The 23,353-nt window shown below is 27.1% G+C and overlaps 3 protein-coding genes across 4 annotated transcripts; 2 read left to right on the plus strand and 1 right to left on the minus strand.

The window, feature by feature from the left end:
- The first annotated feature begins 5,525 nt into the window (after window positions 1-5,525).
- On the plus strand, window positions 5,526-7,611 carry LOC127289695 (CUB and zona pellucida-like domain-containing protein 1). Its single transcript, XM_051317789.1, has 4 exons — window positions 5,526-5,693; window positions 5,925-6,026; window positions 6,791-6,921; window positions 7,150-7,611. Exons 1-4 carry the CDS (start codon window positions 5,654-5,656, stop codon window positions 7,336-7,338), a joined length of 462 nt encoding a protein of 153 aa, XP_051173746.1. The 5' UTR covers window positions 5,526-5,653; the 3' UTR covers window positions 7,339-7,611.
- Window positions 7,612-9,643: 2,032 nt separating this feature from the next.
- On the plus strand, window positions 9,644-13,049 carry LOC127289694 (zinc metalloproteinase nas-39-like). The gene is made up of 4 exons (XM_051317788.1): window positions 9,644-9,805; window positions 10,330-10,434; window positions 10,801-10,931; window positions 11,278-13,049. Exons 1-4 carry the CDS (start codon window positions 9,766-9,768, stop codon window positions 11,479-11,481), a joined length of 480 nt encoding a protein of 159 aa, XP_051173745.1. The 5' UTR covers window positions 9,644-9,765; the 3' UTR covers window positions 11,482-13,049.
- Window positions 13,050-14,527: 1,478 nt separating this feature from the next.
- Window positions 14,528-23,096, minus strand: LOC127289685 (exostosin-1). Of its 2 annotated transcripts, none has more exons than XM_051317774.1 (9): window positions 22,963-23,096; window positions 22,328-22,447; window positions 20,176-21,265; window positions 17,258-17,459; window positions 17,050-17,169; window positions 16,733-16,963; window positions 16,383-16,649; window positions 15,998-16,248; window positions 14,528-15,500 (listed from the first exon to the last, which is right to left on the minus strand). In XM_051317774.1, exons 3-9 carry the CDS (start codon window positions 21,066-21,068, stop codon window positions 15,320-15,322), a joined length of 2,145 nt encoding a protein of 714 aa, XP_051173731.1. In that variant the 5' UTR covers window positions 21,069-21,265; window positions 22,328-22,447; window positions 22,963-23,096; the 3' UTR covers window positions 14,528-15,319. The 2 variants fall into 2 exon arrangements, with proteins under 2 accessions (XP_051173731.1, XP_051173730.1); XM_051317773.1 differs by having other exon boundaries at window positions 22,751-23,090.
- Between the last annotated feature and the right edge of the window lie 257 nt (window positions 23,097-23,353).

Raw genomic sequence — 23,353 nt, forward strand, 5'->3', positions numbered from 1 at the left:
AAATTCGGAAAAAATTTCGAAAAATTAAATTTGCAAGATAATCGTTCGGGAATACCGCCATAGTGATTAGAAGAAAGTTCTGAACAAAAAATGTATGGCGCACTTTTTGATTGGTCCAGCGGATGCTGAGCTAAACTAGAAAACAAATTCGGAAAAAATTTCGAAAAATTAAATTCGCGAGATAATCGTTCGGGAATACCGCCAAATTCTTAACCCGGGAGTCTCGAACAAAAAATGTATGACGCTCTTTCTGATTGGTCCAGCGGATGCTGAGCTAAACTAGAAAACAAATTCGGAAAAAATTTCGAAAAATTAAATTTGCAAGATAATCGTTCGGGAATACCGCCATAGTGATTAGAAGAAAGTTCTGAACAAAAAATGTATGGCGCACTTTTTGATTGGTCCAGCGGATGCTGAGCTAAACTAGAAAACAAATTCGGAAAAAATTTCGAAAAATTAAATTCGCGAGAAAATCGTTCGGTAATACCGCCATAGTGATTAGAAGAAAGTTCTGAACAAAAAATGTATGGCGCACTTTTTGATTGGTCCAGCGGATGCTGAGCTAAACTAGAAAACAAATTCGGAAAAAATTTCGAAAAATTAAATTCGCGAGATAATCGTTCGGGAATACCGCCAAATTCTTAACCCGGGAGTCTCGAACAAAAAATATATGGCGCACTTTTTGATTGGTCCAGCGGATGCTGAGCTAAACTAGAAAACAAATTCGGAAAAAATTTCGAAAAATTAAATTTGCAAGATAATCGTTCGGGAATACCGCCATAGTGATTAGAAGAAAGTTCTGAACAAAAAATGTATGGCGCACTTTTTGATTGGTCCAGCGGATGCTGAGCTAAACTAGAAAACAAATTCGGAAAAAATTTCGAAAAATTAAATTCGCGAGATAATCGTTCGGGAATACCGCCAAATTCTTAACCCGGGAGTCTCGAACAAAAAATGTATGACGCTCTTTCTGATTGGTCCAGCGGATGCTGAGCTAAACTAGAAAACAAATTCGGAAAAAATTTCGAAAAATTAAATTTGCAAGATAATCGTTCGGGAATACCGCCATAGTGATTAGAAGAAAGTTCTGAACAATAAATGTATGGCGCACTTTTTGATTGGTCCAGCGGATGCTGAGCTAAACTAGAAAACAAATTCGGAAAAAATTTCGAAAAATTAAATTCGCGAGAAAATCGTTCGGTAATACCGCCATAGTGATTAGAAGAAAGTTCTGAACAAAAAATGTATGGCGCACTTTTTGATTGGTCCAGCGGATGCTGAGCTAAACTAGAAAACAAATTCGGAAAAAATTTCGAAAAATTAAATTCGCGAGATAATCGTTCGGGAATACCGCCAAATTCTTAACCCGGGAGTCTCGAACAAAAAATATATGGCGCACTTTTTGATTGGTCCAGCGGATGCTGAGCTAAACTAGAAAACAAATTCGGAAAAAATTTCGAAAAATTAAATTTGCAAGATAATCGTTCGGGAATACCGCCATAGTGATTAGAAGAAAGTTCTGAACAAAAAATGTATGGCGCACTTTTTGATTGGTCCAGCGGATGCTGAGCTAAACTAGAAAACAAATTCGGAAAAAATTTCGAAAAATTAAATTCGCGAGATAATCGTTCGGGAATACCGCCAAATTCTTAACCCGGGAGTCTCGAACAAAAAATGTATGACGCTCTTTCTGATTGGTCCAGCGGATGCTGAGCTAAACTAGAAAACAAATTCGGAAAAAATTTCGAAAAATTAAATTTGCAAGATAATCGTTCGGGAATACCGCCATAGTGATTAGAAGAAAGTTCTGAACAAAAAATGTATGGCGCACTTTTTGATTGGTCCAGCGGATGCTGAGCTAAACTAGAAAACAAATTCGGAAAAAATTTCGAAAAATTAAATTCGCGAGATAATCGTTCGGGAATACCGCCAAATTCTTTAGCAAAAAGTAGCGAACAAAAAATGTATGGCGCTCTTTTTGATTGGTCCAGCGGATGCTGAGCTAAACTAGAAAACAAATTCGGAAAAAATTTCGAAAAATTAAATTCGCGAGAAAATCGTTCGGGAATACCGCCAAATTCTTTAGCAAAAAGTAGCGAACAAAAAATGTATGGCGCTCTTTCTGATTGGTCCAGCGGATGCTGAGCTAAACTAGAAAACACATTCGGAAAAAATTTCGAAAAATTAAATTTGCAAGATAATCTTTCTGGAATACCGCCATAGTGATTAGAAGAAAGTTCTGAACAAAAAATGTATGGCGCACTTTTTGATTGGTCCAGCGGATGCTGAGCTAAACTAGAAAACAAATTCGGAAAAAATTTCGAAAAATTAAATTCGCGAGAAAATCGTTCGGTAATACCGCCATAGTGATTAGAAGAAAGTTCTGAACAAAAAATGTATGGCGCACTTTTTGATTGGTCCAGCGGATGCTGAGCTAAACTAGAAAACAAATTCGGAAAAAATTTCGAAAAATTAAATTCGCGAGATAATCGTTCGGGAATACCGCCAAATTCTTAACCCGGGAGTCTCGAACAAAAAATATATGGCGCACTTTTTGATTGGTCCAGCGGATGCTGAGCTAAACTAGAAAACAAATTCGGAAAAAATTTCGAAAAATTAAATTCGCGAGATAATCGTTCGGGAATACCGCCAAATTCTTAACCCGGGAGTCTCGAACAAAAAATATATGGCGCACTTTTTGATTGGTCCAGCGGATGCTGAGCTACACTCAAAAATAATTTGGAAAAATTTTCAAAAAATTAAATTTGCAAGATAATTGTTCGGGATTACCGCCATAGTGATTAGAAGAAAGTTCTGAACAAAAAATGTATGGCGCACTTTTTGATTGGTCCAGCGGATGCTGAGCTAAACTAGAAAACAAAATCGGAAAAAATTTCGAAAAATTAAATTTGCAAGATAATCGTTCGGGAATACCGCCATAGTGATTAGAAGAAAGTTCTGAACAAAAAATGTATGGCGCACTTTTTGATTGGTCCAGCGGATGCTGAGCTAAACTAGAAAACAAATTCGGAAAAAATTTCGAAAAATTAAATTCGCGAGATAATCGTTCGGGAATACCGCCAAATTCTTAACCCGGGAGTCTCGAACAAAAAATATATGGCGCACTTTTTGATTGGTCCAGCGGATGCTGAGCTACACTCAAAAATAATTTGGAAAAATTTTCAAAAAATTAAATTTGAAAGATAATTGTTCGGGATTACCGCCATAGTGATTAGAAGAAAGTTCTGAACAAAAAATGTATGGCGCACTTTTTGATTGGTCCAGCGGATGCTGAGCTAAACTAGAAAACAAATTCGGAAAAAATTTCGAAAAATTAAATTCGCGAGATAATCGTTCGGGAATACCGCCAAATTCTTAACCTTGGAGTCTCGAACAAAAAATGTATGACGCTCTTTCTGATTGGTCCAGCGGATGCTGAGCTAAACTAGAAAACAAATTCGGAAAAAATTTCGAAAAATTAAATTTGCAAGATAATCGTTCGGGAATACCGCCATAGTGATTAGAAGAAAGTTCTGAACAAAAAATGTTTGGCGCACTTTTTGATTGGTCCAGCGGATGCTGAGCTAAACTAGAAAACAAATTTGGAAAAAATTTCGAAAAATTAAATTCGCGAGATAATCGTTCGGGAATACCGCCAAATTCTTAACCCGGGAGTCTCGAACAAAAAATATATGGCGCACTTTTTGATTGGTCCAGCGGATGCTGAGCTACACTCAAAAATAATTTGGAAAAATATTCAAAAAGTTAAATTTGCAAGATAATCGTTCAGGAATACCGCCATAGTGATTAGAAGAAAGTTCTGAACAAAAAATGTATGGCGCACTTTTTGATTGGTCCAGCGGATGCTGAGCTAAACTAGAAAACAAATTCGGAAAAAATTTCGAAAAATTAAATTCGCGAGATAATCGTTCGGGAATACCGCCAAATTCTTAACCCGGGAGTCTCGAACAAAAAATATATGGCGCACTTTTTGATTGGTCCAGCGGATGCTGAGCTAAACTAGAAAACAAATTCGGAAAAAATTTCGAAAAATTAAATTCGCGAGATAATCGTTCGGGAATACCGCCAAATTCTTAACCCGGGAGTCTCGAACAAAAAATATATGGCGCACTTTTTGATTGGTCCAGCGGATGCTGAGCTACACTCAAAAATAATTTGGAAAAATTTTCAAAAAATTAAATTTGCAAGATAATTGTTCGGGATTACCGCCATAGTGATTAGAAGAAAGTTCTGAACAAAAAATGTATGGCGCACTTTTTGATTGGTCCAGCGGATGCTGAGCTAAACTAGAAAACAAATTCGGAAAAAATTTCGAAAAATTAAATTCGCGAGATAATCGTTCGGGAATACCGCCAAATTCTTAACCCGGGAGTCTCGAACAAAAAATATATGGCGCACTTTTTGATTGGTCCAGCGGATGCTGAGCTACACTCAAAAATAATTTGGAAAAATTTTCAAAAAATTAAATTTGCAAGATAATTGTTCGGGATTACCGCCATAGTGATTAGAAGAAAGTTCTGAACAAAAAATGTATGGCGCACTTTTTGATTGGTCCAGCGGATGCTGAGCTAAACTAGAAAACAAATTCGGAAAAAATTTCGAAAAATTAAATTCGCGAGATAATCGTTCGGGAATACCGCCAAATTCTTAACCCGGGAGTCTCGAACAAAAAATGTATGACGCTCTTTCTGATTGGTCCAGCGGATGCTGAGGTACAATTAAGTAAAGTAGAGAAAAATATCAAAAAATTAAATTTTCCAGATATTCTTTTCGGAATATAACCATAGTATTTAGAAGAAAGTTCTGAACAAAAAATGTATGGTGAACTCAAAATTTAGGTCAAACTTTACAGAAAAATGCCCAAAAAACAAACATAATTTTAAATGTAGGTCAAATTTTTGCAGGAAAATTTAAAAAATTAGATAAATTTTGTTTTAAAAATTAAAAATAATAAAAATTGGAAATAACATTTAAAAAAATAAATAGTAAAATATTAATAATAGTTTTAAATTCCAGAAATTGTCCAAACTTTAACTCGAAATAGGTCATAAGGCCATCTACAAAAACAATTAAAATCAGGGGGAAGGAAGGCCCCCTAATGTATGTATATATATATATATATATATATATATATATATATATATATATAAGGAAATATATTTTTAATTATCATATAACAAATTTACTTTCAAATTTCATGTCATTTTTATAATATATATAATTTTTATAGATAGAATAATTTTAAATTTAACTTTAAAGTAAATTAATTTTCACCAAATAATTGCGTAGTTATCGAAAAAAAAATTTGGCAAATTAACATACACGTGTAAAAAATAAATTCTAAAATTAAATTTTAAACAAACATTTATTGAATGATAATATAATTTAATTTTAATCATTATTTCAACAAATAATAGCATCTAAATATTCTTAATTTAATGTAAATTTTTTTTTCATGCATTATAAACATTATAAATAGCAAAATTTGTAACTATATAAACGTTGGATAAAAAATTACAAATCATCATATTTTGATAATACTCAAAACATATTATATATATGTATAGAGAGAGAGAGAAACAATTTGAAAGAAAAATAATTATTTTTATTGAAAAATATAACAATTGAAAAAATGTTTGTAAATCGATTAGCGCAAGGTTCTCGTTATTTTGGTAATAGCAATTTCTATATATTTATATAATATAAAAATATATTACTATAACAATTATTTCCTAAATTTATTTTTTTCGTAAACGGTAAAAAACAAAATTTTAATTTTCAAAAAAAGGGGGTAAATTATGAATTTAAAAAAAAAAAAATTTTTGCACTATTTAAAAGAGGAGAAAGAAACAGAAAAAAATATATATATATGAGTTAAAAAAATGTAAAATTTTTATTTTCAGAAATTTCGTCAATTCTCTATTTTTTATTTATTCTCATTCTAATAAATAAATGTAATTCTCAAGAAGATTGCCATTATTTGCAAAAATTGGAGGAAGAAGCAAGTAAGTATCTTACTTATATACTTTATACTCTCTAAATCTGAATTAGTATGTTTACTATAATTTGAATTAGTGACTTACTTTTTTTTTTGCTTTAGAATTAGTTAAATTTTACTAATTATTAGTAACTATTACTAACAATTAGTAAAATTTTACTAATTCTAAAGCAAATAGTGAGTCACTCTCTAAATCTGAATTAGTGAAAATTTTTACTAATTTGAATTAGTGACTCACTTTTTGCTATTGAATTAGTTAAATTTCACTAATTATTAGTAAAAGTTACTAATAATTAGTAAAATTTTACTAATTCGATAACAAAAAGTGAGTCACTAATTCAAATTAGTTAAAATTTTTACTAATTCAAATTTAGAGAGCACTAATTTAAATTAATAAATATTTTTACTAATTCAGATTTAGAAATTGATACATATTCTCTTAATCTAACAATAGATTTGATCTAAATGAAACAAAAATAATTTTTAATAGAAAATATTCAAAATTTTTATCGTATGTAACTATACAAATAATTATTTTTAAACAATTTTAAACAGCTATAAACTTTGAAATGATAAATAATAATACTTAATATATAATAACAATAATAATAATAATAATAATAATAATAATAATAAAAGGAGTAGTTATTTGAGTGTTAGCACAGCAATTGATTACACTTAAATCTGCTGTGCTTAAATTTTTACTCTATTTATAATTATTTATAAATTTTTTAAGAGTAATAATAAATTTTTTAACGTTACAAATTTCAGTTACAGAGTATTTCAGAAATCCTAATTATCCAGGAACAATTTCTGGAAGTGTGTATTGCATATGGGAAGTCTATACCTGGATTGATAGGAGGGTTTCTTTAAATTGTCAAGAGTTTACTGTACCTTCTTCGGTATGTGATATAACATATATATGACAAAAAATAATCCAAACCCTTTCATAATTAGAAAAAACTGGACATTTAAGAGAAAAAAAAAAAAAAAAAAAAAAAAAATCATTTCAAACTATATATTGTTACTCAAGGGTTTTCAATATCGTTGCTTCTAAATTTTTTTTTGATATAAGTTTTTGAAAAAAATAAAAAAATAATAATAATAATAATAATATATATTATTTTCAGCTTCTTTGTGCCACTCAATCTTTTAATGTGTACACAAATCCCAAAAGTGTGGGAAATCTTGTACCTCAAGTATTTTGTGGAAGTGGATCATTTTCTCTAATATCAACAAATAATACATTAAGAGTGATTTATAGAAGTACGCTTTTAGGTGGACCAGCAAGATTTAATTGTGCACTAAATATTGTTTAATCATAAAAAAGTAACAGTAAGAGAGGGATGAAGGAAAAAAAAAAAATTTTAACCCTCAATTGGCACAATGGGTCCATTAGACCCGAGCATTTTTTTCGAACTCTAATTGATTATAATATGTATTGAATAATTTTTTTTTTTTTTTTAATATATTTTAATATATTAGTTTCGACATATTCTTATATTAGTAATTTTGTAAGTTTTTTCATAAAACTATAATTTTATATACAAAAGAATAAATATATACACTTCAAATACATTAATAATTATAAATTTTTTTTAATTTTAATTTAAAAAAACAAATTTTATTTTACAAAATAAATATCAATCGATTTTTAATTATTATTATTGTTTTATTATGAATACAATGAAAAAAAGGTTGCAAATTCAACTACCATTGGGTAGTTTTGACTATAGAAAGTAGTTAAAATAACTACTTTTTTTTAGATAATCTAAACATGTTGATGTAGTTAATGTAACTATTTTTAAGAAGTTAATAAGTAATAGTTGATTTTACGTAAATATGTAGTTAAACTAAATACATAAACTAAAAGAAAATTTTTGATGTAGAATTTACAAATCGTTTCCAGTTAAAACTACTACTTTAAGTAGAAGATTTTATTACTCAAAGTGGTACAATAGGTTTTAAGAACATTATTGTTGTAGAATTAACAAATCCTTTGCAATTAAAACTATCATTTTAAGTAGTAGGATTTTACTGCACTATGCAATATTAAACAACTTATAATATAATTAAAAGATGAAAAATTTACAATCCCTATCAGAATTCCGCCGGAACTTCCAACGTAATTCCGTCGGAATTCCATCGGAGTTCCATAGAATTTCCGATGGGATTCCGACGGAATTCCGATTAATTTTTTTTTTCAAAATTTTTAGAGTTCCAATTCTGTCAGAATTCCGTCGGAATCCCATCGGAAATTCTTTGGAACTCCAATGGAATTCCGACGGAATTACGTTGGAAGTTCCGGCGGAATTCTGATAGAACCTCAAGGGGGCATTTTCCGGGGAATCTTTCCAAGTGGGAACTCAAAACTTAAAAAAGATAGTAGTTTTCGAGTAATTTTCAGACTGTCGTAGCGAGAGCGTGCGTGGTTAGTCGGTTAAGGTATCGGATAGCGAGCATTAGGGTCGAGGGTTCAATTCCCGTCGGTTAGAAATTTTCTCTATTAGTTACATAATCGTTAGGGCATAAAATAAGCGTCAGTATAGGAGAGAGGATGAAAAAGTCAATTCTACTGATAATAAACAATTATAAATAAAAAATAATTTTATTTTCCTATTTTAAGTAGTAAAATCTACTATACTTAAAGTAGTAGTTTTAATTGCAAAAGATTTATTAATTCTACAAAAAAATGTTCTTAAAGCCCTATTGAACCACTTTCAGTAGTATAGTTTCCCACTTGGAAAGATTCCCCGGAAAGTGCCCCCTGGAAGTTGTATCAGAATTCCCCCGGAACTTCCAACGTAATTCCGTCGGAATTCCATTGGAGTTCCAAAGAATTTCCGATGGGATTCCGACGGAATTCTGACAGAATAAGGACTCTAAAAATTTTGAAAAAAAATTAATCGGAATTCCATCGGAATATTATCGGAAATTATTTGGAACCCCACTGGAATTCCGACGGAATTCTGATAGAACTTCCAGGGGGCACTTTCCGAGGAATATAGCCGCAATTCCTTTCGTTGAGAGTTATGTAGAAATTTTCGCTAAAAATGACCTAAATTTTGAGGTTATGTTACTTTGGCGGGAAACAATCAAGAAACAAACATAACCTTAAAATTTAGGTCAAATTTCAGAGGAAAATGATCAAAAAATGAAAATAAATTGAAAATAGATTATAAAAGGCCACAAAAACCAAAAAAGCCCCCCCCCCTAGTATATATATATAAATAAATAATATATTTTTGATTATCATATAAAAATTTACCTTCAAATTTTCATGAAATTTTTAAATATTAAATATATTATAATTTTATAAATAGAATAGTTTTAAATTTAACTTTAAGTAAATTATATTTTCATTCAAATAATTGCGTAGTTATCGAAAAAAAAAAATTTGGCAAATTAACATACACGTGTAAAAAAGTAAATTCTAAAATTAAATTTTTAAACAAACATTATTGAATGATAATATAATTTAGTTTTAATCATTATTTCAACAAATAATAGCATCTAAATATTCTTAATTTAATGTAAATTTTTTTTTTCATGCATTATAAACATTTTAAATAGCAAAATTCGTGACTATATAAACGTTGGATAAAAAATTACAAATCATCATAGTTTGATAATACTCAAAACATATTATATATATATATATATATATATATATATATATGTATAGAGAGAGAAACAATTTGAAAGAAAAATAATTATATTTGTTGAAAAATATAACAACTGAAAAAATGTTTGTTAATCGATTAACGCAAGGTTTTCGTTATTTTGGTAATATCAACTTTTATATTTTATTTAAAAATATATTTTAAAAATATATTATTATAACACTTATTTTTTTAATGATTTTTCTTTTTTTTTTTTTAATGCTTTATAATAAATTTCTTAAAAATTGTATCAATTTTAAATTAAATTAAAAAAAAAAAATAAAATGGTGTCTGATTTGGCGTGGAATACCCCATATAGAACATATATATGTATATATAAATGGGGCAAAATTTCTAAAATGATCCAATTAAAAAAAATTTTTTAATAAACAAATTAAACAAAATGTTAGTTTTTTTTTTTTTTGCTTTAATTTGTTTATTACAAGTATACATTATAAGCTTCGCATTTTAAAGTGATAAAAAAAAGGGTCTTTCAAAAAAATAAATTGAAAAATATTTTTTAATTTTCCAAAAAAAATTCAATGTTCACATTTTTGCTATTGGATCACTTATATAAGAAATAAATATAAAATATATATATATATAAATATAAGTTTTTAAAAAAAAAAGTAAAATTTTTATTTTCAGAAATTTCATCAACTCTCTACTTTTTATTTATTCTCATTCTAATAAATAAAAGTAATGCACAAGATAATGAATGCGATTTTGGAATATCGTTAACGACTATTTTATGTTAGTATCTTATTTATATACTTTATGATACATATACTTTTTTAATCTAACTAGATCTAATCTAATTGATTCAAAAAAACTTTTTTTTATACCAATTAAAATTTTAAATAAACATTATATAGATAAATAGTCGATTATTTTTTTCATTTTCATTTCATTTATTCACTGAACATTATTAGCATGTAACTATTCAAAAAATTTTTATTTTTTTTTAAATTTTAATCAGCTATAAATTTTGAAATGATAAATAATAATATAATTATTACACTTAAATCTGCTGTTCTTAAATTTTTACTCTACTTATAATTATTTTAAAAAATTTTTATAGATTAATTATTAAAATTTTACAACGTTATATAATTTCAGCAACAGAATCTATAAGAAATACTAATTATCCAAATAAAAATTCTGGAGCTGAACATTGCACATGGCACGTCGCGACTGATGCTAACGCTCGTGTTAATATGACATGTAATGAGTTTGATGTACCTTCTTCGGTAAGTGATATAACATATATTTATAACAAAAAATAATCTTAACCCTTTCAGTATCGCTTATAAATTTTTAGCATAAAAAACTTTTTTTTCAACAATTTTTTTTTTTTTTTTTTTTTAGAAAAAATTTGACTATTAAAATTGTAATTAGTGCCCCCACCCCCCAAAAAAAAGAACCCTCAATTTAAACATTTTAAGAAGGAAAAAAAAAAATTTAGCTGAAACAGCGAAATGTTTCACTATATTAACAAAAGTTTTACTTGTTTCAATTATAAATCTTTTGCTATTCTTAAAAAACTCAAGAATATTTTTTTTTCATTAACTATATATATATATATATTAATTTCAGCTTCTTTGTGCCACTCAATCTTTAGATGTTTACACAAATCCCGGTGCACCTATTGCAAATCTTATACCTCAAATATATTGTGGAACTGGATCATTTAGCCTGATGTCAGTAAATAGTTCACTAGACATTATTTATAGAAGTACGCTTTTGGGTAAACCAGCAAGATTTTATTGTACAGTATCGGTATTTGTACCAAATCAGTAACATTAAGTGGGATGAAGAAAAAAATTTTAAATATTAAATAAAAATATTTTTTTTTTTTTATTTCATTTTTACTTATTACTATTACTATACTCTCTAAATTTGAATTAGTATAGTTTTCAACTAATGAAAGAATGCCTATTTGTTTAGCAATTGAATTAGTAACAGTTATGACTAATTCTTAATAAAAAAAAAAAAAAAAATCAGGAAAAAAAAAAGTTGCGCCTACATCTAGGGTTTCGTGGCTTTTTAAATTCAGATCAAAAGTTATTTGAATAAATAACTGAAAAATAATTGAAAAATAACTTTTGCCATAGTAAGTAACTGTTGACATAGTAACTATTGCCATAAAAAGTAACTATTACCATAGTAACTTTTGCCATAGTAACTGTTGCCATCGTAACTATTACCATAGTAACTTTTGCCATAGTAACTATTGCCATAGTAAGTAACTGTTACCATAGTAACTATTGCCATAGTAAGTAACTGTTACCATAGTAAGTAACTGTTACCATAGTAACTATTGCCATAGTAACTTTTGCCATAGTAACTTTTGTCACAGTAACTATTGCCATAGTAACTATTGCTATAGTAACTATTGCCATAGTAACTTTTGCTATAGTAAGTAACTATTGCCATAGTAACTTTTGCCATAGTAAGTAACTGTTACCATAGTAACTATTGCCATAGTAAGTAACTGTTACCATAGTAACTGTTACCATAGTAACTATTGCCATAGTAACTATTGCCATAGTAACTTTTGCCATAGGAAGTAACTGTTACCATAGTAACTATTGCCATAGTAACTTTTGTCACAGTAACTATTGCCATAGTAAGTAACTGTTACCATAGTAATTATATTGCCATAGTAACTTTTGCCACAGTAAGTAACTTTTGACATAGTAACTGTTGCCATCGTAACAATTACCATGTAACTTTTGACATAGTAAGTAAGTTTTGCCATAGTAACTGTTGCCATCGTAACTATTGCCATGGCAACTTTTGCCATTGTAAGTAACTGTTGCCATCGTAACTTTTGCCATAGTAAGTAACTGTTGCCATAGTAACTTTTGCTATAGAAACCAACTGTTACTAAAGTAACTGTCGCCTTAGAAACCAATTGTTACCATAGTAACTGTTGCCATGGAAACTGTTGCCATGGAAACGGTTACCATGTACGACGGACGAACGGATGGACGCCAATTCGAAACTATAAAGGCTTTCGGCCCTGGGCCACGAAACCCTACAAAACCACTAATTGCTAGTAGAAAACTACTAATTCATGGAGTCAATTGACTTATTAATTTGAAATAGTAAAAAATACTATTTACCCCATAAATTATTAGTTTTCTACTACCAATTAGTAGTTTTTTACGAAAAATTTGTCAAAACTGTTACTAATTCTATTGGTAAACGTAGTAGAAAACTACTAATTTAGATTTAGAGAGTATATTATTATTGTTTTCTTATGTATATTATTAATCAAATAAATGTAAAACTTGATTATAAAATAATCATTATTAAATATGTAAACCATTGAATTTAAAATAAAATGATATAATTTAAATTAACATTTGAATGTAAAATATCCAGAATTGAACCTTTCGAATAGGGCTCAACTCTAAAAAAAAACCGTAAGTGTCATTTTCACTATCGTTTGTTCTGCGAAAATGACACTTGCGCTTTTTCAAGTTGAACCCCCTTTTCGTAATTCACGATTTAATTATAAGAAAATTATTTATAATATATTAAATTGTATTTTTTTTTTTAAATAACCTGTCGGTAAATTAGTAAATTGTTTTTATCAACAAATGATAATTGGAAAATTAATTTTTAAGATTCCGAAAATCTCATTTCAATTACCATATTTGTTAAATATAATAGTTATCGACAGTTAATACATATTTATCATATGAGAAAATTTTTTGAATAAATTCAAGTATTTATATAAAAATATAGGAAAAAAAATTTTTAAACGAATTTTTGAAAATAAAAAATTGGCTGAGAAATTTAGTAAAAAAAAATTCTGCTATATATAGAAAATAATTTAAATTATACAAAAATAAATAAAACAATATTGTTAAAACGCATTTAAATTATTTTTTGCCTATTAAAAAAAAAAAATTTTAAATAGAAATAAAAATTAAATTATAATTTTAGAAAACTTGTTTTAAACTTACAATAATACAGTCAGCATTATCAGTCTCTGTTTCCACGTGATCTTCAATCTGTTAACTTCTTCACAAAAATATATTTTGGAAAAAAACACTCGCGATTTTAAATATATATTACACGAATAATCTTGATAATTTTAATAAAAATAAACACTTTAATTTTTTAAAAAACTAAAACTATTTTGATTGCGGATTTAAAAGGCAAAAAAAAAAAATAATAATAATATGAACACTCCCGAAAAACTAAAAAAAAATTAAATTTTAGAAAAAAACACGTGGCGTGGATGCGCGCATAATAATTTTCAAATTTTTTTTTGGACAATTTTCAGCGTTCTTCATATTAATATACCTGTTGAGTAGAAAAGAAATTGATGTAAATAATGAAATATAGAGGCGCTGTTATGCTAAAGACCAAACGCAAACTGCGCATGCGCAATAACTCACATTGATCGAAAAAGGCGCTCTTATTTAAAATACTTTGAAAAAATTTCAAAATATTTAAAAAATTAAAAAAAAATTAACTATTAAATTTATTATTATAATTTTCAAATTGATAAAAATTTAATTTAAACATTTTTTTTAAATATAGAATATATTCTATATAAAGAAACCGCGGGTACACTATTGTATTAAATAAATAAATAAATAAATATAATTTATGGTAAAAAAAAAAAAACATCTGTTAAAATAAAAATATAAATAATTTTTTTTTATCTAACCTTAAAAGAATAATTATTTCTTGAATTTACAGTTTTTTTTTTCGAACCTCTGGAAATGGATATTCATTATAGGAAATCTCATGATTATCAGGAAAATCACAGGATTGAAGAGGAACATCGGAAATTGAATCTGTTAAAAAAATAATATAATAATAATAATAATAATAATAATAATAATATATATTGTATATTAGTAGCTACACATAATCGACTTTTTTATGTACATATATAATAATTTTCATCAATATATCAATAATTAAATCAATTAATTTGGTAACGTATTGAATCGTCGCTGCCACAGTCGTCTCTAGCATCAGGTGTCGAAAAAAAAAAATTATTATTATCATTATAATAAATGCCACCGCTCCTTTGATGCACGAGATAATCTCGCTAAATATAATTTATAATTTATATATAAATATATGTATATAAAATTCCCACAATTAATATAATCGAAACAATCAATAATAATAATTATCATATTAATTTTTATTATAATTAAAATTATTATTATTATTATTATTATTATTATGATTGTAACGATAGTAAAAATAATAATAATAATAATAATAATAAAATTAACTATAATAATAATTTAATAATTATTATAATTTTAATAATAATATTAATAAAAATAATAGTCAGTAATAAATTGTAAATGAATAATTTAAAGTATGATCCTTCTAATATAGCCTCATCTCGTCACCGTTTTTTTTTTTTTTTAAATAAAACATAATTATAATATATACTGAAAAATATTATCAAAAAAGAAAAAGTAAAAAATATAAACAGATCTGAAAGAGAGAAAAAAAAACGGTGACCACGTCTCTTCTTTTCTTTTTTTTTTTTTGTACACATTCAACAAAAATTTGATTCTAATTATATTCTACAATAATATTATAACGTCACATTGTCATCATCATTCGGCTATACAATATAATTAAAAATCTAATTACTAACTAATTCAATTTGTCTATATTTTTTGCGCATGTTGCTTACGGGATCTTTGAAGAGCATTGGATCCAATCTTAAATTTGATCTTAACAATGGCATATAACCAAACACTGCGACAAATGTATTCATACATGTTTGCCGTTGAATAAAATGATCGGGATCGTTCCACGGCGACCTAATAAATCATTTTTATTTTTTTTTTATTAAATTAATTTAAAGAAAAAAAAAAATTTGTATTATTTTAACTATTTTTGGTATTTGAATATCGAACAATTACCATAGTAATGGTTACTGTGGTAACTGTTACTCTAGTAACCGTTACTGTGGTAACCGATGCCTTAGCAACCGTTACTGTGGTAACTGTTACCCTAGTAACCGTTACTATGGTGATTGTTACCCTAGAAACCGTTACTACGGTAATTATTACCCTAGCAACCGTTACTATGGTAACTGTTACCCCAGCAACCGTTACTATGGTAACTGTTACCCCAGCAACCGTTACTATGGTAACTGTTACCCCAGCAACCGTTACTATGATAACTGTTACCCCGGTAACCGTTTAGTCAAATATATTTTTTTTCATTAAAAAAATTAAAAACCTTTTTGATAAGGGAAAGAATAGAAATAAAAAAAAAAATTGAATAATAAAAGGGGTGAAGAAAATTTATCTACCTGATACCAGCGGCCGTTGTGTCTTTGTACAATTTACGTTGTGTGACTTTAATCGGAGGGCGTCGTGTCACATGGCTAACGAGAAAATTCATCAAAATATCCTCACAATTTTGTGATTGTTCAACTGTTTTGTGCAATGTCGAACTCAATAGTTCCGTATAAAGTGTATTATAGTAACGATGATAAAAAGCTGCCCCAGTCAATACTATACTATAATCATTTGTCCATTTACTCGTATAGCCCCACGATCTCTATTTTTGAATAAAAAAAATTTTCATTTATTAAACCTTACGAAAAATCAAAACCAAAAACACTATACCAACTATAAAGAAAAATTCCAACTATTTCTAAACGAAAAAAAACAATTGTTTTCTCCTATTTTTACCTTTGAATCGTCCCAATAATGAGATCTCGCTGGATATCCAACAATTCTTTCGGGAAATGATTGCCAAACATTAAAGGCAAAATCAATTTCATCAGTATTGAGTGTTGCATCCTCATCTAATGATAATATGGCACTAGTTTTGATTTGTGGATGGGGATAAAATCGATGTGATATCCCATCGGCAGAAACCACAAGTATTGTCGCTTTGATTCCCTGCCAACGTGGTTTTCTCGGCAATGGAATGTCCGAGTTCCACATTAAAATAATCTGTAAGAGGGAATATTTTTTTTTTTCTCATTTTCTAAATTGAAATTTAATTAAAAAAAAAAAAAAAAAACGAAGAAACCCACCTTATCTAAATATTTACACTTGGCGAGACTTTTTAATAAACGATAAAGAACAGCAGTTGAACCCAATTGTGAATAAATAATCGCTGTAAATGTATTACCCGGATTACTACTTGTAAATGGTAATTCCTGTTGACTATCAGCGAATTGTGGTAAAATTGCCAATGCTCCAGGACTTGTATTCCAAATAATACCCTCCCTCGAACCCTCCCATGGTAATCTCTCTCGTATACTCTACGGATGAAAGAAAGAAAATAAATTTCACAATCAAAAAAAAAAAAAAAAAAAAAGAGTTCAATAAACAATTTTTTTCCGCTTGCCTCAAATACGGTGAAAATAACTTTCTCAATAGATGAGAAATAACGTTCCCATAAAAATTGTGTTTGTTGTCTTAATTTGAGAATTTTTGTATTCGAAACAGATCTCACTATATCTGGAATCTGCAAAAGGGGAGAAAAAAAAAATATTCGTTGTAGTAAATTTTAAAAGAAGATGAAAAAAAAGGAGTGCTATTTTTATTCTACGAACTTGTAGAAGAAGCCTCTCGTCGGTGAATATAACCGCTTGATTCCAGTCAATACGATCGTGAAAAGGAAGTGCCCACCCATTGCTGAGTATAACGGGAATACAGCCAGCCCTCAATGCTTCCAAGAAACGAAAGCTACCAAGTCTACGACCGCGGGGAACCAAACAAAATGTGGCATTCATCAAGAGAATTTCATAATCATATCTGCAAAAAGAAGAGTGTAATTTTTCTTCTTAAAAAAAACCCATTGACTATACTTTAAAAATTTTTCAAGTGGAAGCTGTGATTCAAATGGTGTTTGCTTTTTTTTTTATCACACGGAGGGGCAAAGAACGACTTTATTAGAAATAGAAAATTTTAATATAAATGAAATTTATGAAAAAAATTAAATTGAACTTGTTTTTAAAATATTAATTAAATTACTATTATTAATATAATTGTTAATTATTAATAACTATTAACTAATAATATGTATTAATTAATAACTATTAGTTAAAAATAAGTATTAATTAATAATAATTAATTAATAACTATTAATAATTAACAATTGTTAAATAGTTAATAAAAAATAATTAATTTATAATTAATATTAATATAAAATACTTTCTCATTTATAATGAGAATGTAATAATTAATAAATCATTAATAAAAAATAATAAATATCTACATATTCATTGCTTTCTTTATTTCTACTCTACTTGATAAATAATTAACATCTTCCTAGAATTTTTTTCAATGAAGTTAAATACAAAAATAATTTGCAATAACCCGTAAAATTAAATCCAAAGTCTAATTTTTTGTTTTATCTAATTAATTTTTATCGCGAAGGAAAATTTTAAAATATTCCAAAAGATTTTATTAAATATCTTTTGATAGAAAAAATAAATTACGAGTTTTTTAATTATTTATTAATTTGTAAAACGGGATTCTTGAGAAAAAAAAATTTTTTATCATTTTTTGTATTCGCAAAAAAAATTAATTTATTTTAAAAAAAAATTGTACTAGAAAACTGTAGGAAATTATTTTACTAATTAAATTGACATATCGTATATTGAAATTATTGTTTTATCATTTTTTTTTTAAATGTCTTTATCAAAGGTCAAGTATTAAAAAAATAGTGTCAAGTAATAATCTATAATCTTACGCCTCTGATATACTAATTAATATTAAAATGGATAAAAAGCAATGAAGTAGATGTTTATTACATAAAACCGGCATTTAAATTGACTTATTAATTATAAGTTAATGTTACTGTTTGTTAAAACTGTTCAATTGAAAAAATTTTAATAGAAAATATATATCTTTTTCAAAAAAAAATTTTTTAATTTCCAAATCTTCAGCAGTATAATGATCAGTATTCTCTTTTTTTATAATTCTTCAGTAGTATAGTAATAAGTACCCCCCTTTTTATAATTCTTCAGTAGTATAATGTTCAGTACCCCCTTTTTATAATTCTTCAGTAGTATAGTGATCAGTACCCCCCTTTTTATAATTCTTCAGTAGTATAATGTTCAGTACCCCCTTTTTTATAATTCTTCAGTAGTATAGTAATTAGTACCCCCTTTTTTATAATTCTTCAGTAGTATAGTGTTCAGTACCCCTTTTTTTATAATTCTTCAGTAGTATAGTGATCAGTACCCCCTTTTTATAATTCTTCAGTAGTATAATGATCAGTACCCCCTTTTTTAATATCTTCAGTAGTATAATATTCAGTACCCCCTTTTTTATAATTCTTCAGTAGTATAATGTTCAGTACCCCCTTTTTTAATATCTTCAGTAGTATAATGTTCAGTACCCCCTTTTTTTATAATTCTTCAGTAGCATAATGATCAGTACCCCCTTTTTTAAATTCTTCAGTAGTATAATATTCAGTACCCCCTTTTTTATAATTCTTCAGTAGTATAATGTTCAGTACCCCCTTTTTTAATATCTTCAGTAGTATAATGTTCAGTACCCCCTTTTTTTATAATTCTTCAGTAGCATAATGATCAGTACCCCCTTTTTTAAATTCTTCAGTAGTATAATGTTCAGTACCCCCTTTTTTATAATTCTTCAGTAGTATAGTAATTAGTACCCCCTTTTTTATAATTCTTCAGTAGTATAGTGTTCAGTACCCCTTTTTTTATAATTCTTCAGTAGTATAGTGATCAGTACCCCCCTTTTTATAATTCTTCAGTAGTATAATGATCAGTACCCCCTTTTTTAATATCTTCAGTAGTATAATATTCAGTACCCCCTTTTTTATAATTCTTCAGTAGTATAATGTTCAGTACCCCCTTTTTTAATATCTTCAGTAGTATAATGTTCAGTACCCCCTTTTTTTATAATTCTTCAGTAGCATAATGATCAGTACCCCCTTTTTTAAATTCTTCAGTAGTATAATATTCAGTACCCCCTTTTTTATAATTCTTCAGTAGTATAATGTTCAGTACCCCCTTTTTTAATATCTTCAGTAGTATAATGTTCAGTACCCCCTTTTTTTATAATTCTTCAGTAGCATAATGATCAGTACCCCCTTTTTTAAATTCTTCAGTAGTATAGTGTTCAGTACCCCCTTTTTTTATAATTCTTCAGTAGTATAATGATCAGTACCCCCTTTTTTAAATTCTTCAGTAGTATAATGTTCAGTACCCCCTTTTTTAATTCTTCAGTAGTATAATGTTCAGTACCCCCTTTTTTATAATTCTTCAGTAGTATAGTGTTCAGTACCCCCTTTTTTAATAATTCTTCAGTAGTATAATAATCAGTATCCTCTTTTACAAAAATGAAATTTACTATTTTGTAAATTGCAGTAAATTTTTGATAAATATTTATTTACACAACCTTTTGAATCAACAACTCCAATTTTCTAGAACAAAGAAGAAAAAAAAGCAGAAAACAATTAATTAAAACAAACAAAAATTCTCAAAAATTCACTCACGTATCATATTCCTGATTATCCTGTTGACAATGTTCATCCTGTAATTCTCTCCATGATTTTCCATGACGGCATGTTGTGACAAATACCAAATCTTTACCATTATGCAAATGATAAAGTGAATTACGTGTTTCTGATCCAATACCATGAACATATCTTTTCCCTTTAAATGCAGCGACATATTTTTTATTACTTGGAAAACTATTTTCAGCCGCTTGTCCCAATTCACCGCCACGTTCTGGATGTTGTTTTTGAAATAATGGTATTGATATATCAAAATCGGGTCTTAATTTTGATATTGACATACTTGCTTTAGCCAACATTGCATAACCCAATTCAAATGCCATTGAATCCTCAGCATAATCGGGCCATGTACCCGAATAAAGATTAAATATCAAATGATTTTTACCACTATTCCAATATGGTAAACGTAATAATTTTGTTGGTAAATTATGAATAAATTCTGTTGACAATGGATCTCTATCTAATGTATCCAATGCAAGTACAAATAAACATGCTTTTGTTGGATCACTTGTATAATAACGTGATTCAGTTATAACATTGAGTATTTTTTGATACAATGGACTAATTATTGTATCCTCAACTGGATAAACATAAACTGTAAAACCCTGTTTACAACGTGTAAAATCAAAACATGTTTCCATTCGACAATTGCGCATATTTTGTGATGTTTGTTGAAGAAAATTTGTTGTTGTTATTTTTAAATCTTTATCATAAAATTCTTCATTTAATGTTATATAGGACGGGAGTTTATCGTAGGGAAAATTTAATTTAGTTGATGGTTTATCACTTTTTAATCTATAACCACCAAAATAACAATATCCAAGAAATGCGCATGTGACAAATAAAAGTAAATAACGCTTTTTTGCCTGCATTATTAATGATTATTTATATATATATAAAAAAATGGTCGATTATTCGTACCAATTTTTATTTTATATAAATTTTAACATGGCAAATTTTTTTTTTGTTCTATTCGATATGACGTTTTTTTTTCATTGTAAATTCACAATTTTTATTGAGCCTCCTTATTTCTATGCAACTATTCAAGTCCATTGTTTATGATATTTGTCTGTAAGAAGCAAAATTAATTTTTCATTGATAAAAATTTAGAAAATTAGATTTTTTGAAGGGAAGAAAAATGTATTGGAAAGAGAAATTGTTTTTTAACTTTGAAGTAATTTATAAGGGTTTTTTTTTTTAGGGACATTTTTCAAATTTATTGAAATTTATGAAAATTTACAAACACTTGTAACGGAATTTATATAAAATTCGGTAATTTATGAAAATTTATAATAATTTATGAGGTAATTTTTGGAAAATTATAAAAATTTATAATAATTTTTTGGGTAATTTTTGGAAAATTATAGAAATTTATAATAATTTTTGGAAAATTATAGAAAATTATAATAACTTTTGCAGTAATTTTTGGAAAATTATGGAAATATATTTATTTATTTTTATGAAAATTCGTGCAAATAATATTTAGAAATTTATGGTAACTTATGAGATAATTTTTCGGAAATTTATGGTTATTTTTGAGGTAATTTTTAGTAACTTATAATTTTTTGGAAATTTATGGTCATTTTTGCGGTACTTTTTAGTAATTTATCAATTTTTGGAAATTTATGGTCACTTTTGCAGTAATTTTTAGCAAATTATAATTTTTGGAAATTTATTATTATTATTATTATTATTATTATATTCAAATTAACATTCTATTTTATATTTTTTAAATTTTTATTTCAAACGTATTTATTTAGTAATTTTATTTTTATAATTTTAATCAATAATTCTATAAATAAAAAAATGAATAATAAATTATTTTTTATTTTATTTAATTGTAAACGGAATTTTTTTAATAATTAAAAAAATAGAAAAATTAATAAATTATTTTATTAATTATATTTATTTGAATAATAATAATAATAATAATAATAATTGTTCCTTTTTTTTGTTTCAGATGCACACGGAAGAGAGAAAAAGTAACGGACCGTTACAAAAAGTTTGTTTTATATTAATGATGAATAATAAATATAAATATAATAATAATAATAATAATATTATTATTAATAAAAATAATAAGAAACAATTGAATCGAAAAATAACAAAACTTTGAAAAAAATGAACGTACCTTAAAAATTTTATTTTTTTTTACAATATTATTAGAAAAAATCCTCAGTCTTCTTTGAAATGGCAAAAAATTAAAACATCAAAAAATTGAAATGGAAAATAATTCCCCATCTTTGACGCACTTGTAACAGAAAAAAAAATAATTTTTTTTTTTAAAACTATTTTCACGAAATTTCTAATAATTCACTCATTTAATAAAAAATCTTTTATGAAAACACGAAAAAAAGAAGATTGTAAAAAAATAACTGTAAACGAATTTTCGAAAAATTGACAATTTTTTTTTTTCTTTTTTTATTGACTCGAACTCGATTTCTCACCGCGACAACTTGCGTTTTTTATATTTATAAATATAAGTAGAAAAAAAAAAAAATTACAAAACTCTTATTTGTTAATGTGAAAATTGAAACAAACAAACGAATCTAACAATTGATTGTATTTAATTGTTGACCGTGATTTTTGAATGTACTAAAAAAAATTTGGAGGTTAGTTCTTCTAAATGCACACGCGAACTTTTGACACTCATCTAATCGCGCAATTATATTTGTCAGCATCTTTTTTTTTCTCCCTCAATAATTTTCTGTCTATATATAGAGAGAGAGAGACCTATAATAAATGAATTGAAAAAAAATAACTAACGCCTCCTCCAAGCGTAAAAAACATTTTCGCGATTATATTTTATTTTTTTTTTTTTTTAAAGATAGACTTGTCCCCTCGATAATTTCGCACAGAATATTAAAAATACACAGACACATAACACACAGGCATTGGGAAAATTATGATGATGATGTGACGACTCCGTCAAACAAAAAATTCATTGCGACACTTACGCCACGGTGGCAAATTATGAAACTATATTTCCGCGGGAAAATTCGAATTTAAATGTTTTAAATTAAAAACAAATTTATAAACTATTTTTATTCTAAAAAAAAATTTTTAATTTAATTTAACCATAATTAAATAATAATTATTTTTTTTTATTATACTACTAAGAATTATTTTCAAAATTAGTTAATAAATTATAAGAATT

Source organism: Leptopilina boulardi, unplaced genomic scaffold (assembly GCF_019393585.1).
Source record: "Leptopilina boulardi isolate dan_hultmark-lab unplaced genomic scaffold, ZJU_Lbou_2.1 LbouV2_5, whole genome shotgun sequence".
NCBI classification, from domain to species: Eukaryota; Metazoa; Arthropoda; class Insecta; order Hymenoptera; family Figitidae; genus Leptopilina; species Leptopilina boulardi.

Bases quoted from the DNA above. Each gene is read 5' to 3' on its own strand.
- LOC127289694 (XM_051317788.1), top strand. From the start codon at position 9,766: ATGTTTGTTAATCGATTAACGCAAGGTTTTCGTTATTTTG. The intron at 9,806-10,329 runs GTAATATCAACT...TTTTATTTTCAG, and splicing joins GCAAGGTTTTCGTTATTTTG to AAATTTCATCAACTCTCTAC. The intron at 10,435-10,800 runs GTTAGTATCTTA...ATATAATTTCAG, and splicing joins ATCGTTAACGACTATTTTAT to CAACAGAATCTATAAGAAAT.
- LOC127289695 (XM_051317789.1), top strand. From the start codon at position 5,654: ATGTTTGTAAATCGATTAGCGCAAGGTTCTCGTTATTTTG. The intron at 5,694-5,924 runs GTAATAGCAATT...TTTTATTTTCAG, and splicing joins GCAAGGTTCTCGTTATTTTG to AAATTTCGTCAATTCTCTAT. The intron at 6,922-7,149 runs GTATGTGATATA...TATTATTTTCAG, and splicing joins AGTTTACTGTACCTTCTTCG to CTTCTTTGTGCCACTCAATC.
- LOC127289685 (XM_051317774.1), bottom strand. From the start codon at position 21,068: ATGCAGGCAAAAAAGCGTTATTTACTTTTATTTGTCACATGCGCATTT. The intron at 16,964-17,049 runs GCAAGCGGAAAA...TTTCATCCGTAG, and splicing joins TTATTTTCACCGTATTTGAG to AGTATACGAGAGAGATTACC. The intron at 16,249-16,382 runs GTAAAAATAGGA...ATTCAAAAATAG, and splicing joins ATTATTGGGACGATTCAAAG to AGATCGTGGGGCTATACGAG.